The sequence below is a fragment of the Giraffa tippelskirchi genome, chromosome 9 (genome assembly GCF_054371585.1).
Source record: "Giraffa tippelskirchi isolate mGirTip1 chromosome 9, T2T-mGirTip1v1.2.pri, whole genome shotgun sequence".
NCBI lineage: Eukaryota > Metazoa > Chordata > Mammalia > Artiodactyla > Giraffidae > Giraffa > Giraffa tippelskirchi.
This window is the reverse complement of record NC_137283.1, coordinates 126,194,875-126,210,571: the sequence shown is the minus strand read 5'-3', so window position 1 is coordinate 126,210,571 and position 15,697 is coordinate 126,194,875. Positions and strand designations below refer to the sequence as shown.

General features: G+C 46.2%; 1 protein-coding gene across 5 annotated transcripts in view; it reads right to left on the bottom strand.

Annotated features, from left to right (window-relative positions):
• Nucleotides 1-14,399, bottom strand: part of GABRR2 (gamma-aminobutyric acid type A receptor subunit rho2) — a 40,840-nt gene extending 26,441 nt beyond the window's left edge. For 2 of the 5 annotated variants that reach the window (XM_081528546.1, XM_081528547.1), the window contains exons 1-4: nt 13,641-13,733; nt 13,050-13,129; nt 12,042-12,092; nt 2,861-2,967 (exon numbers count right to left, since the gene is read on the bottom strand). In XM_081528546.1, the coding sequence (XP_081384672.1) occupies nt 2,861-2,942 (82 nt within the window). In that variant the 5' untranslated portion in view covers nt 2,943-2,967; nt 12,042-12,092; nt 13,050-13,129; nt 13,641-13,733. Of the gene's footprint in view, nt 1-2,860; nt 2,968-12,041; nt 12,170-13,049; nt 13,130-13,640; nt 13,734-14,277 lie in introns of those variants that run through there. The other 3 variants (XM_081528545.1, XM_081528544.1, XM_081528543.1) reach the window with 3 other exon arrangements.
• Nucleotides 14,400-15,697: the final 1,298 nt, after the last annotated feature.

Below are 15,697 nucleotides of genomic sequence, written 5' to 3'. Positions count from 1 at the left end.
GAAAAGGTGGCCAAAGGACCAGCTGCCCTGGGGGAGAAGGTTGGGAGGAAGGAGGAGCAGCTCCCACCCTTTGCCTTGGTGACTGAGACTGTGACAGCTGATGTGTAAGGGTCTTATTGCACCTGTTGGAGATGACATCTCCTTCTCCAGCAGCTTTCCCTAAAATCAGGGCTTTTCCCAGCCTCAGAGGCTTACTTGGGCAGGGGCAGGGGACTGTCCTGATCCTTCATATTCTGGGGGAGTCCAGCTGATGGGCCCAGCACTTGCAGGGATCAGGATACAGGAAGCCAAATTTGCTCCTCGAACGTGGCTTGAGGAAGGAGCACCCTGATGGGGCTGCAGCCTGTTGGATGATTCTGCTCAGAGCTGGGTTTTCTGAGAATGTGGCAGGATTTCACTTGCTGGTCCTGAGAGCTAGCTCCTGGCTTTCTCCCAGAGGAGGAGCGCGATTTTATGAGGCTTTCACTTTTGCATCTGACATCGCAGAAGAAACCCAAGTTTTGCCCCCAGTTTTTCTGTGCCCATCACTTAACTCTCTGGAGCCCAGGCGCTTCTTCTGTGAACTGAAGGTCCTGACCAGGTGATGGCTCAGGCTCCTGCCAGCAACAACAGCCTCCATGAGAAAGTTACAATGCGTGATTCAGAAGGTCACTCACACCCAGACGCACACAGCTGCCCCACAGAACTGTGCTCTGCCAAAGGGCTACACTGTGACTTTTGAGGACCCTGGACTCTTGCCTTCATGGACCCTTCCACCAGAAAAAACATTTTAAAAAGTATTGGTATAAAGATGAATATATTAGTATTATATATTAACATTTTATTCTACCTAAAATTTTATTTTTTTCTTCTGACTTTAAAATAAAATCTTTGTAGAGGCCCCTAGGAGTATTGTTTGTGAGGCCTAAACCCTATACCTACTCTGCCTAATTGCCTAGCACTGGAGGACATGCAAGTCAAAGGAGGTAAGAAAGAGACCCACTCAGGAGGGTGGGTCAGCAGCTGTGTGACGTGAGCCAGTCACCTCACCTCTCCACACCTCAAGTTCCTCATCTGGGCATAACTATATCTACTTCATAATTATGTCTACTTCATGGAGTTGTGAGGACTGAAGTAAGATCATGTCTGTAAGTGCCCTGATTAGAATGGTGCCTGGCACAGAAATCACCAAGAATTGTTCGTTGGCAATAATGCTATTGTTTGGCAACCTTGTCCCAGTCACCTGCTGACCCTCTGCATCTTAGCTCATCCTCTAGAACAGCGGTCCCCAGCCACCTTGGCACCAGATACTGCTTTCATGGAAGATAATTTTTTCACGGACAGGGGAAGTTTCTGGATGATTCAAGCACATTACATTTATTGTGCACTTCATTTCTATTATTATGCCATCAGCTGCACCTCAGATCAGCAGGCATTAGATCCTAGCGGTTGAGGACACCTGCTCTAGAAGAAAAACAAAGAGGAGCTTTCTGCTTAAGGATATCATCTCGCTTGGACCTCCTGGAGCACATCCAGCTAATTTTAGAGCTGCTTACTCAGGAAAATGTTACTGAAGTTCATGAAATTCTCTGGTGGCATTACCCAGAGCAAGCCCTCGAGGGCTCAGCCTGGCTGAGCAGCTTTCTGTCCCAGCAGGAAGAAGAGGCAGGGACTGTCATCAGTTGCCTGCTTTCTCCTCCTGCTTGGCAGGTGTCAGAGCTCAGGGAACTGAGTGAGAGGCTTTGAAAATGCAAAGGCCCCTGGGATACATTAACATCCTAATCCCCTAACAGTCACACAAGAGGGAGGCCTGACAGCTGGCTTTTTCTAAGGGGCTGTGAACCCGTAGGTGCCGGGGGCTTTATATACATCATCTCGTTTAATCCTGACAGCCACCGCAGATGGAAGGATTACTTCCCCCACTTCACAAACCACAAGCAGAGGGTCGGTGGCTTGCTCACAAGTCACTCCTGCTCCTTCCTGCCACCCCAGGAGGATGCTGGCACCTGAGAGAAGTTCAAGAGTGAGATAAAGGGGAATAGAGACCAGCCTGCCAGGGACTCTCTGGCCAGGGTGCATCAGCTGCCATGGTCCGAGCCTCAGTTTCCCTACCTGCACACAGGGTGCCTGGGCCTGTGTCTATGCATTCTGAGTCCCATCCTTCCGCCTGCCTTGTCGGTGCAGATGGCTGGCCCCTGTCCAGGCTCCTCTCTCCCTGTGGCATTTTCCTCCAGTTTCTGAGAGGGGCAGCCACCATCCATCCCAGAGCAGGGAAACTCTTTTGGGGGTAAGTCTGCAAGGGGGCTTTGCAAAGGGTTAAATTGTTTTTTGGGTTTTCTTTTTTTAAGATTTTTTTTTTTTTTGCCACACTCTGCAGCATACGGGATCTTAGCTCCCCAACCAGGGACTGAGCCCACTCCCTCTGCACTGGAAGTGTGGAGTCTTAACCACTGAACCACCAGGGAAGTTCCTGCAAGGGGTTAAATGGTTGCTGCATGCGCAAGCAGGTGGTCCCCCTCAGAAACCCAAATTCCCAGCCAGGCAAGGGGCAGCAGAGAACAGAGTCATTTTCTGTGCAGAACCTCCCACCTGCTCTTATTCTTTTAGGAAAGGCAAGTTGGCAGCAGCAGGGCTAGGCCTTTGAGAATGTAAACAGCTTCATCACCCCCAACGCCTCTTCTTGACAGCCCTCTCCACTCACTTCCTTCCATCGCTTTGCTCCAGGGGATAATTAGTGAGTTGGCCTTCGCTGACTGTGACTGGGAAACTCAAGGTCCCCCAGGAGGAGGGCTGTGCCTGAGGGAGACCGATGGAATAGCAGCAGGAGGCAGTCCTGGGATCAGGCTCCAAAGGGCTGAAGGTGGGGGGGTACACATCTTACCTCCAAAGGCGGGCCTCATGGTGAAATCGTGGTCATCCACTCTGAGAAGCGGCTGAGGTTTTCCATGTCGGATTTTGGTCATATCAGGGTTCTTCTTATACAGGTGACTGCAAAAACAGGCAAGAAACGTTTTCCATCCGCCCACTGAGGCATTGTATGAGATGATTTGGGGAGATTACTTACTACAGGATCTACCTGTTAGACACTTTTCCCCCCATCTTACTGTCTCTTTCTCCACTGAAGGGAGGTTGAGAGATAAAGGATCCGCGTCCCCCACCCCGGCTTGCCCCCAGCACCCCAGGCCCTCACAGACGGGCTGACCTGAGGACCTGGCCCTTCCAGAGGCTTCTAGAATAGATCCCTCCCAGACAGGACCCCATTCTCCCTTGGCAAGCTCCTAATTGTCTTGCCAAAAGTCATGATTGGATGATCAATGCTTGGGTTGAATGGTTTATGATGGTTTTGGTTTTTTTTCTTTTGAAATATTTCTTTAGGAATTTCCATGGTGGTCCAGTGGTTAAGAATCTGCCTACTAATGCAGGAGACATATCCTGATCCCAGAAGATCCCACATGCTGCAGAGCAGCTAAGCCCATGTGCCACAACTATTAAAGCCCGCATCATAGAGCCAGTGCTCAACAAGAGAAGCCACCCCAACGAACCTCAAGGGAGAGTACTACCTGCTTGCTGCAACTAGAGAAAGCATGCTTGCAGCAGCCAAGACCCAGTGCAGCCAAAAGTGAATTAAATTAATTAATTAACTTACAAAAATTTATTCAATGTTGTTATAATATTGGTTTTGTGATAAGTAAAATTCTGAGACAAATATAGTTAAAGTTTTAACAGGCTGGTTTGATCCTAGCCAGACCTGATATTCCTCACGTTGGTCCAGTTGGCAGCTGTCTACAGAAGCTACCCTGGCGGAGAGAGCCTCAACCCTAGGGAGAACAGACCGTTCATAGCCAGCGGGCATGGAGGCCACAGCTGGGCACAGAACTGCTCGAACCATCCAGCCAGGTGGTGAGGGAGGGGACTTGGAGCCCAGGACGGCAGACCCTGCTTCCCTGTCCTTCCTTTAACCCAGAGGACAAAGGAGTGATTCTCTCCTCACTCACACCTGCTCTTTCCATATCTTTTTCCCCCCACCACAACCACACATAATCCTAAATCAGTCAAGTTCCAAATATTCCAAAGCAATATTCTACTTACAGGATGATCACTAAACAGAAAACATAATAAGAGGAGAGGGAGAATAAAATGGAGAGGAAGGAAGAAAGGCAAGCAAGCAGTTATTTGAACATTTAGGTCTGACAGAATGTGAGTTTTAATTCTTTTTTTTTTTGGCCATTACTGTGAGGCTTACAGGATCTCAAAGTTCCCCAATAGGGATGGAATGCGGGCCCCAGCAGTGAAAATCCAGAATCCTCACCACTAGGCCACCAGGAAACTCCCTGAGATTTAATTCTTGATGGAAGGAAATAACCTTATAAGAAATCAGTGTTACTATAATACTATCTATAATGTGTTAGATACTGAAGGGTTTTAGAAATCAAGGAAGAGACTTTGTTTTTGAATGTCTGTTGTTCATTTATATACACCCCTATTTACTCTCTGTGTTCTTATCACACGTCATTGACTTTTTAGAGAAACAAGCATATTTCCTGTTTAAATTCTGTAAGAGGAGAGTGACACATTCCCTGTCTTGGGGTCCTGTTCTTTGAGACATCTTCCTATGAAATCCTTAAATTTCATTCTCTCAGCTCTGCCCAGATGGCATTATTTGATGTGAGGTCAAGGAAATGGCAACCCACTCCAGTATTCTTGTCTAGGATATCCCATGGACAGAAGAGCCTGGCAGGCTGCAGTCGATGGGGTTGCCAAGAGTCAGACACAACTGAAGCGACTTAGCATGCAGCATGCCTAAAAGAATTTGCACAGAGGGTCTGTTCCTGGAATAGAGCTGTCACCAGAAATGTCTGCAAAGAATAGAGGGTAGGGGTGGTGGAGAAACTCTGCAGGGCCTGGAATTCAGCATCCACCATGTCCCATTGTCTGCACAGCCTGACACAACATTTCTTTACCAAACATTTCTTTTTCCATCTTCACGTGAATTGCCTTCCTCCTGACTGAAGTCCTAAACCATTACCCCCAACATCCTCCTTTGTCTTTAGCTGAAGATGGTATTTAATGTGAGGACTTGGCCATTTGGGAGAATTACTCAGTTTTCCTCGGTCTCTCCCATGGATACAGATTATTAAACTTTTGTTTGATCTTCTCCTGTTACATTCTCTCATGTCAATTTAATTCTTACACCAGCCAGAAGAACCTAGCTGGGTAGAGGAAAATGTCTTTGTCTGGACAATATGGACAGCCTTCCTGCTCTCTCATTGCATGATTCTTTGATTCTTGGACTAAAATTTATTTTCTCAGCACATTCCTATGGAGCATTTACTCTGTCCAAAGACTCCTCATTCAAGTCATGAGAAGACAGACACTCATTCCCCTCACAGAGTTGATGAACAGACAGTAAACAAATGGAGAGATAGATAATATGACTTCAGAAAGTGTTAAGTGGCATAAAAATGTAATAAAGCAGAGTAAGGAAGAAGAGAGAGATGGGTTGGCGTAGAGGGTGGTCAGGGAAGACTTGTGAGCCCTGGAGAGAAGGTGAGCCATGAGAGGAACTGAAGAAAGTGCAGAGAGAGGGACCTGAGAGAGGGACCAGCAAGTGCAAATGTCCTGAGGTGAGTCTTGTGTGTGGAACAGTAAGAAGACCAGTGGGTGGAGAATGAGGAGAAGGAAAGCAGTAAGAAAGGAGGTGGAAGACAAGGCCAGGTGTCAGTAATGCCTATCGTGGCTCCCAATAGGCATTACTGACAGCCAGGGGCTAGGTCTGAGGCCCTCAGACGTATGACACCGAGTGGGGAAACCCATGGGAATTCTGAGCTGGGGAGTCACAAGGTCTGGATTAATACCTGAGAAGATCACTCAGGTAGAAGAGATGGTGGAAGGGCAGAGAAGAAGCAGGAAACCATTAGAAGGCTTTTGCTGAGAGAACATGGTACCTGGGTTAGGGCGGTGAGCAGTGAGGGTGTCGGAGAAGGCAATGGCACCCCACTCCAGTACTCTTGCCTGGAAAATCCCATGGATGGAGGAGTTTGGTGGGCTGCAGTCCATGGGGTCACTAAGAGTCGGACACAACTGAGCGACTTCACTTTCACTTTTCGCTTTCATGCATTGGAGAAGGAAACGGCAACCCACTCCAGTGTTCTTGCCTGGAGAATCCTAGGGACGGGGGAGCCTGCCATCTACGGGGCTGCCATCTACGGGGTTGCACAGAGTCGGACACGACTGAAGCGACTTAGCAGCAGCAGCAGCAGCAGCAGCAGTGAGGGTGTAGAGAATTGATCAGATTTGAGGGAGGCAGAAAGATCTTGCTGATGGCCTGGGGATGGGGATGGGGCAAACAGAGGCAAGGATGACCAAGTTTTACGACAAGCACCTGGGTGAATGGTGGAAACGTTTGCTAAGATGATAAAAACTGGGGAAGTGGCATGTTTGTGGAGATGATGGTGCATCAAATTCTTAGGAGCCATCTTGATTTCTAGATGCCTGTGAGACACCAGGTAGAAAGTGCAAATAGGGTGGCGGCGGCTCAGAAAGCAGGAGCACTAGCAGTGTTTCCACTTCCTTTGGCCTTAGGTTCTGGAGGTCCCTGGGGGCTCAGCAGAGGTACCTGACCCTCCTTCTTCCTGACCCCTTTGAACTCTGCCCTCAAACACCCCAGCCCAACTTCCTCCCCTTCTCCCCTTCTCACTGCTCATTCTCATCAGCATTCAAACTGGATTCTAGTCTCTCTCACCTTGAACCAAAACAAGGAAGAAAATCTGTCCAGAGCCCACAACTTCCTCATGCAAAATTCACTGGAAAGTGAAGGTGGCACTGTGGTGGTAGTTATACTCTTCTTTGAAGGTTTCTTTTTTAAAGAAATCATCTCTCCCTCCTCCCAAAGAGTAAATAACTTTCCCAAAGAGCTGCAGCCACTTCCTCAGTCCCAAGTGCTTCTTCCCCACTTAGCCTGAAGCCGAGGCCCTGCAGGTGCCCTTGCTGATGGTCAGGGAGGACCAGCCTCTGCTGGAAACCTCATCTTCCGGGACAGGGCACTCGGTCCTCCTCCCATCTCCACTGCAGTTTCTGTCCCTCCTCAGCCCCTTCTTTTCATGCCAGTGTCCTCAGGGCCCTGTCTCAGCCACCTTCTCTCCCTCTCGACACTCTCTTTGGCAATGGCTTCAACTGGCATTCACATACTGATGATTCTGAGACCTATGTCCCTTGCTCTGGACTTTGGATCCTACTAACTGATTATTCCCAGCTGGGTATCCTATAGGCTTTTCAACTCAGCATGTCCACAGTTTGAGAACTCTAAGTGCAAGGTGACCCAGCTGAAGGATGGGTGGGTCATTATATGAAACTGGAGAAAGGGTAGGAGGGGCAAGGATGAAATGGACAGACTGAGGCTGCAGAGCTCAGCCAGGGAGAGCCTTGAAGATCCTGTGAAGAATTTTATCTTTAACCAAAGGCTGAGGGAAAACATGGAAGGATGCTGGAGGAAGAAGCCTTGATCAGATTTGCTCTTGGACAAGCCGGCTGCAGCTGCACTCTCTGAGAAGAGGCCAGTGGTCTCTTCCTGTCCTTTAGCGGGAAGGTGGGACCTCAGTCAGTTCCCTAGAAGCTTGTGTGGTCACAGAGAGGTCATTTCAAGAACCTGCCAACCTCTTGAGTCTCTTCCCTAAGAAGCTGAGTGGGACCAGGCATGGCTCCCTGCGTGGCAGCCCCTGGGGAACTGTTCAGAAGCCTCAGCAAAGACATCTCAGGATGGTGGGAGGCAGAGCTCAGCCTGAAGGCTTAGCCCATCATGGACATTAAATTTTGAGGGCAGCCAGCTCGCTGTCTCCACTGCCTCACAGGGAGCAAATCCCTCCATGTCAACACAGTTTCTCTGTTTAGAGGGGAGGATTAGGGCAGCAGAAGTCCTCACGTGCCAACATGCTGGGGAGAGGGAGACTGACATCCCAGTGCCATTCAGAGGACCTGGAATTTTTGTTAAAGGTCCAGTCATTTGATAACTCAGGCTGCTGATACCCCGAGGCTTGGGCTGTTTGTGTGAGCTGGACGCCCTGCATCCATCCTTCACAATGGATGCCCACCCAAGTTCGAATGCCCGAGCCCTCCCACCCCAGACTCCAGGGGTGATATATTGGGCCCCAGCTATGAGGCTGGGAATCTTCACAGAACCTCAAATCCAGTGAAAGGGGGAGAGAAGAAAAATGTGTTCACTCCACCTTGAGAAGCAGGGCAAGTGCCATCATTGTGAGGGTTATCTGCTGCAATAACAGCAGCAATCATAACGACCACACCCCCCGTGAGTCACCCCTCCTTGCACAGGCCCCCAGCTGTGGTCACCCCATCATTCTATTTGAAGAAACGAGGTTCAGAAAGATCAGGAAACATGGCCACACAGTCAGCAAGCAGCAGAAGCAGGTCCCCAACCTGGTTTTCCCTGACTTCCCAACCCCACAGGCCCCTGGGGAGGGGGAGGGTCACTGGAGGGGGGGGTTTCCTGGGACCGGCCTTGGAGCCGTGATGCAAACAGAGAGAAGGGTGGTCAAGTGCAGGTGGAAGCAAGGGGGCAGCAAATGGAAGGAAAAATGAAAGGGGGCCCTGGGCTTTGGGACCAGGAGAGGCCAGACAGTGTGATCAGGACAGAGCCCAGACTCCCAGGTCTTGGTGTATTTTCAGATCTCAAGAGAGAAGGGCCTCTCTTGGCAGGGAAGCAGTCATGTGGTCAGGGGGCCACCTTAGGCAGCAGGATAGGAAGAAGTTGGAATAAAGCTGGGAGGCTGAGAGGCCAGAAGAAGAGAACAAAACAGAGAGCCAAGAGCAAACAGGCTCACTTGGCAGTGAGTCAGTAAAAGGCACACAAAGGGTCAGAAAACTGGAAGCAGTTTTGAAAAAGCTGCTGCTGGACAGAATAATTGTTTTGTCAGGGTGTGTTGGCTAGAGTGACACAGGGAAGGTTGACAGGTTAGAAGAGGTCCGTGCGTGTAGCTGTATGTGTGAGTGTGACCATATGTGTTACATGTGAATATATGACTGTGTGTGAGACCATGTGCGTGGTATGTGGTGTGGGGTGTGTGTGTGAATGGGACATCTAAGAGAAGGAGCGATTCCAAAGAGATGAAATGCTCTAAGACTGTAAGGAGAAAGGGTCAGGTCATTTTATTCCTGTTTATCAGCATAGCTTAACTCTTGTGTCAATAATGAAAGTACTTTTTCGTCAAATATTTGGCTGAAATTTTTCACACACAGACGTAGCTCTGTGGTTGTCTGAGTGTGCACACACCCTGGTGGTTTGCAAAAGGGCCTGGAACCATGTTTCCTTATGCTACTTTTCTCTATTTTTTCTCCTGCTTTCTGCTCAATAATTATTTTATATTCTTTGAATGATGTATGTTCATCTTTTCACCCACAGTACCATCTTATGGGATAGATTTCAAGAAGTTCTCACTCCTAAGGGTCAGATTTAATTCATCAGTAAACAGTATGGAGTTTCCTCAAAAAATTAAAACTAGAACTACCATATGATCCAGCAATTCCACTCTGGGTGGAAGAAACCAAAAACACTAATTTGAAAAGATATATGCACCCCAGTGTTCATAGCAGCATTGTTTACAATGGTCAAGATGTGGAAGCAGCCTCAGTGTCCATAACAAATGAGTAAAGAAGACGTGGTATATATTACAATGGAACAGTACTCAGTTATAAAAAGAAGAATGAAATTTTGCCATTTGCAACAACATGAATAGCAAAAGGGCAGGGAGAAGTTGGAATAAAGGAGGATATTATGCTAAATGAAATATTAATAAGAGAAAGACAAATACTGTATGATATCACTTATATGCAAAATCTAAAAAATAAAACAAACTAGTGAATATAACAAAAATAATAGACTCACAGATATAGAGAATAAACCAGTGATTAGGAGTGGGGAGAGGGAAGGGGGAACGGGTGAGAGAGGGGTAGGGGCATAAGAGGTACAAACTACTATGTATAATGTAAATAAGCTACAAGGATATATTGTACAGCACAGAGAATATAGCCAATATTTTATAATAACTATAAATGGAGTATAATCTATAAAATTTTTGAATCACTATGCTCTATACCTGAAACTAATATAATACTGAAAATCAACTATACCACAGTTAAAAAAAATTTTTTTTAATAAATTCAGTCTGTCCACAAGCTCAAGTAGGTGTCTGGGGATGAGACTGTGGGTCTTCTGAGGAGGGACAGAGATGCTGTGATTGCCCAGGTTGCAGAGTGGAGTCCCTGAGGGTCCCAGAGGGGCTCGTGCTGAACCCAGCACCACTGGAGAGAATAGACAGGTTCAGACGAAGCTTTCCCTCCAACCCGAGTAAGTCAGGGTCCTAGGTTCTGGTCCCAACAAGCCACTAGCAACTGCATGAGTTACTCAGGCTGAGGTCTTGGCCTCTGTAAAATGAGACAGTGTTTCCCCCTGTGTTCTCTGTGGAATATGAAACCCACAAGATAGTCCAAAAAAGTGTTGTTGTTGTTTTTTTTTTTTGGATAACCTCTGTGTAATTTATCCCCCTCTTCAAATACACAGTGTCTATTTACATAGTAAAAGTACCTGTTTAAAACAGTCTAAACCAGGATTTCCCAAGCTTCTTTGACCCTGGGACCTCCTTTTCATACAACACCTATTCACATATACAGAATTAGAACTCAGGGGAATTGCTGGATCTAGTGACCTCTGAGGTTCCTTCCAGTTCAACAGCCTAGGATTCTGAGATTATGTGTAACCAGGATGAGCCCTTGAGCGTGCTGCTTCTTTTCCATCATCCTAGTCAATTTGTATCTGGTTGCTTTCTGACTGAGTGGTATTAGACTCCACAGAGTCTTCACGTCTACCAGAGCAGCAGTCTCTAAAGTAGGGACACACGTGGAGGTCTCAAGATAGTCCACTGGGTTGCAGGAAGTAGAGACTGTAACTCTTATTTACAATTAGTTTTTATCTAAAAACAAAGCTATCAAGCTTTATATTTATAATAGTACATGTATGCAATTTGTGCATACACACACACACACACACACTGAAGGTACAGTTTCAAAAAATTGTCATTGATAGTGGTACATGATTAGAAAGGGAAACTAGGCAATGCCCTGGTGGTCCAGTGTTTAGGACTCTGTGATCTCACTGCCAAGGGCCCAGGTTCAGTCCCTGGTTGGGAAACTAAGATCCTGAAAGCAGATGTGACCAAAAAACTTTTTTTAAAAAGGAGACCACTGGCCTAGAAAATGTACCTCAAGATATTAGCTTATATTCATAATCACTAGTTCACACTGTGCCTAGTAGGATGGAAAACAGGTGTGTAACATCTCACACTTGATCTTTCCTTTGTGCTGAACAGACCTAGAGTATCGTGCTTGGTATATCAGTTCAAAACACATATGAAGGAACTTGATTTGTGATAATGAGTGCACATTCTGGGCCTAAGCAGTTTTTCTTGGAAATGTTTCCCTTACATCACAAAATTGCCTTCTCTGTTGTCCACACAAGTATTTCTGTTAAGCTAACAAATTTCAAACACCTTTTCTAAGATTTAAAACAGTGAAACGATATCCGAAACCATTATAAAATTGTTACCAATCAAATAATTTAAAGAAAACAACTCCCAGTTACATGTTTTCTTCATAATTCAAACTAAATTACTATATACAGTTCCCCTCAAAAAAAATTGTTGAGGTAATTGTTTAGCAAGCCATTTATGGTCCCTACAGGATGTAATCCCGAGAATCAAAGCAGCACAATCTGAGAAGCACAAAGATGCTTTACCCACTAAGTCTTCAGCTACCTGCCTTAAATCAGAATGTTTTGGAGGAATACAAACATCAGAATGAAAGGCCCAGCCTGTCACTCACTACTGGTGACACGATAGCGTATTCGTGCCCAGTGAGAGGCTGTGCTCATCTCCCTCCGACCGGAAAAGAGATTCCAGTAGGACGGACGATCTAACCCGCAGCCCTCCCGGAAACTGTCCCACAGAGTGCAGCTGCCACCTCCAGTCACCTTCCTCCCATCCTGCCCACGACTTTACCTTGGCTTGGACGTTTCCAGCTGCCCTGTCCATCTCCTCTTCTTGGGCTTTCTGCTCTCCACAAGAACCATCAAGCAAAACAGGAACAAAATGAGTCTTGAAAAATAAGGCATCCTGTGAATGTCTGTGATGCCGCAAGCTGCCTTCCAGGGACCTGCAGCAGGGCAGATCCCCCCAGGCTTAACCATTGAGTCGTGCTGCCTCGAGCCGGTGCTGCGAGGAGGGCATGGCTGGCCCGGCTGAGTTTCCTGATCTAATATTGATACCAAGGCTTGTGCCAACCCACTTCCCACCCCTTTGGGCTGTTGTGACACCAACAGCCAGGCTTTGCCCTCTCTGCTCCTTAGTGATTGGCTATTAGTAAGTTGGTTCTCCTGTGAAACTGTGGTTCTCCTGTGAAACTCAGCTTCCGCTGTGTCCTAGTAGAGCTTTGGCTAAAACTGTTACATAAAAAAAAAAATTAAATCTCTTGAACATGCCAGCTTTTTGCTGAGATCATTAATCCATCTTGCTGGCGACATAAAACCAGTCTGTCACATGCACAAGGGAGCAGGTTGGATTCTGAGCAGATTTGCAGGAAGGACTTGTGGACACAGAGATGAGCGCCTGACTGTGCCCAGGAAATGCTGAGCAAACACGAGATTGACCTGTTTCCACAGGCTTGCTTTACTCCTTGATCTAAGAGCCTGGGCTTTGCCTGTGGACAAGGGTGCTTAGTTTTTCCCCAAATACAGGTCTTTTTTTTTTTTTTTCAATCTTATCAAAGCATAAAATGCATTTTGATTTTGAAAGAAGGCATAAACCGAAGGAGAATTTGTGATTATGTAAGTTCATCTTCCTAGCAGGAACACTAGACTAATGCTGATCTTTCATCCTAAAAGGTATAATGTCGCCATCAGTGAGGCTTGATCCCTATCCTGGAATGTGGAATTATGAACATTAGAAGTGAAAAGATACACATGGTTGTTTCATCTACTCAACCAAAGAAAATGTTTAAAAACTACTTACTGGGGACTTTCCTGGTGATCCGGTGATTAGGACTCCAAGCTTCTATTGCAACAGAGCAAGTTCGATCCCTGGTCAGGAAACTAAAATTCCACACGGAGCAAAAAAAAAAAAACAACCAAAAAACTACTTATTGCTTGCTTGCTGCATCCTGGGAATGGAGAAAACAAGTGTGGCATCCTTATAGGTGGGGATGGAGGTCAGAAAGGACAATAGCTAAAAGTGAAACAGCATTAGGGTTTTCTTAGGAAAGAATCAAAAGCAGTTCTTTTGATCCCTTTAAGCAAAGTGGTATGACATGATCCACTTTATTTTTTCAGGAACTTCTAACTGGTATCAGTTAGGTCAGAGAAATTGTCATAATAAAAGAGGATGAGGTCCTGCCCTAAGGGAGGGGAACAGGGAAGACAGAAGAATGAGATAGTCAAGTTATCACTGAAGGGCAATATACATGGTGACTTTTCAGAGTAGAAGGTGAAAAAATTTGGTGAAAGAATTCAGTGAAAGCTAGGACTCTAGATTGGAGGCAGGTCTGGTAGGTCGTAAGGTTTCCCAGGTGGCACCAGAATCCCAGGTGGTAAAGAATCTGCCTACCAATGCAGGAGATGCAAGAGGCACAGGTTCGATCCCTGGGTCAGGAAGATCCCCTGGAGGAGGGCATGGCAACCCACTCCAGTATTCTTTCCTGGAGAATCCCAGGGACAGAGGAGCCTGGCAGGCTACAGTCAATGAGGTCACAAAGAGTCAGACACAGCTGAGCACTGGTGAGTTCAGTTCAGTTCAGTTCAGTCACTCAGTCCTGCCTGACTCTTTGCGACCCCATGGACTGCAGCACGCCTGTCCATCCCCAACTCCCGTAGCTTACTCAAACTCATGTCCATTGAGTTAGTGATGCCACCCGACCATCTCATCCTCTGTCATCCCCTTCTCCTCCTGCCTTCAATCTTTCCCAGCATCCGGGTCTTTTCTAGTGAGTCAGTTCTTTGCATTACGTGGCCAAAGTATTGGAGTTTCAGCTTCGGCATCAGTCCTTCCAGTGAATATTCAGGACTGATTTCCTTTAGGATAGACTGGTTGGATCTCTTTGCAGTCCAAGGGACTCTCAAGAGTCTTCTCCAACACCACAGCTCAAAAACATCAATTCTTCGGCACTCGGCTTTCTTTATAGTCCACCTCTCACATGCATACATGACTACTGGAAAAATCATAGCTTTGACATTATCTGACGTACCTGAGAGGTGGACAAGTTTGAAAGAGGGAGATAAATTTTAACTTGTGGAGTATGAGGTGTCATGGGACCTCTGGATGCCCAGTAGGCAGCTGGAGTATGAGCCTGGCGCTCAGGAAAAGGGTCTGAAATTGAAGAAATAGATGTGGCACCATCAGTGTCATGGCGGTAGTTTAACCACAGGAAAGGTGAGATCTTGTCAGGGAACAGAAGAGGTCAGAGCTCAAGCACAGAATCCTAAAGAATCTACACTCTTAAAGGCTGGGTGGGCAGCCAGAACACAGGCATAGAAGAACTAGCAGAGAGGTTGACTATGAAAACCAAAGGAATTTCAGGAGTGGGCCAGTTACCAGTCAGTGCTGGGAAGGAGTAAGAGCACAAAACAGGCTCCTGGATCTGGCAGCCCCGAGCACTGTAGTTTCAGCTGTGAGATGTGGCAAGAAGCCAAATTGCAATGAATTAACTAGAAATTTGGGTGTGGGAGTAATTTAGTATAGGGACTGGAGCTTCAGCTTCAGCACCAGTCCTTCCAATGAATACTCAGGGTTGATTTCCTTTAGATTGACTGGTTTGATCTTCTTGCAGTCAGAGGGACTCTCAAGAGTCTTCTCCAACACCACAGTTCAAAAGTATCAATTCTTTGGCACTCAGCCTTCTTTATGGCCAACTCTCACATCCATACATGACTACTGGGAAAACCACAGCTTTGACTATATGGACCTTTGGCAGCAAAGTGATGAATCTGTTGAAAAGTTCCATTCCTGATGAAGATTTAGTGAGAAAGAGATGTGACCTATGAAAAGTTCTTTTCCATAAATTTTGTCCCAAAGATCTCTTTTCATTTCTGTCATTTGGAACAGGCCAATCAGGGGCTGACTGGCTGGGAGCCTAGAATCGTGCATGAATGTAGTTGGTCTTGAAGTATTTGTTTTGTTGCATTTCAGATGCAACTTACGTCTTACCAGTTTTTTTCTCTAAGTTTTACTTTTAGTAGTTCAGTTCCTGTGATTACAGTAATAAAAATCAGTTGGAGATGTGTAACATTTTTTATAATTTTTTTTTGAAATATCATTCACATACCATAAATTTACCCCTTTAAAATGGGGTTTTTAGTTTTGTGCAACTGTCACCACCATTTAATCTTAGAACAGTTTCATCTCCTCCTCCAAAAGAAACTTCATACACAGTAGCAGTCTTTCTTCATTCTCCATTCCCCCCTGGCAATCACCAATCTACTTTTTGTATCCATGGATTTGCCTGTTTGGGGTATTTCATATAAATGGAATCATGCAATATGTAGTCTTTTGTGTCTGGCTTCACTCAGTATGTTTTCATCATTCAGCCATATTGAAGCAGGTATCGATAGTATAACTTCATTCCCTTTTATTGCCAAATAACATTCCTCCTGAGAAATTTGTATGCA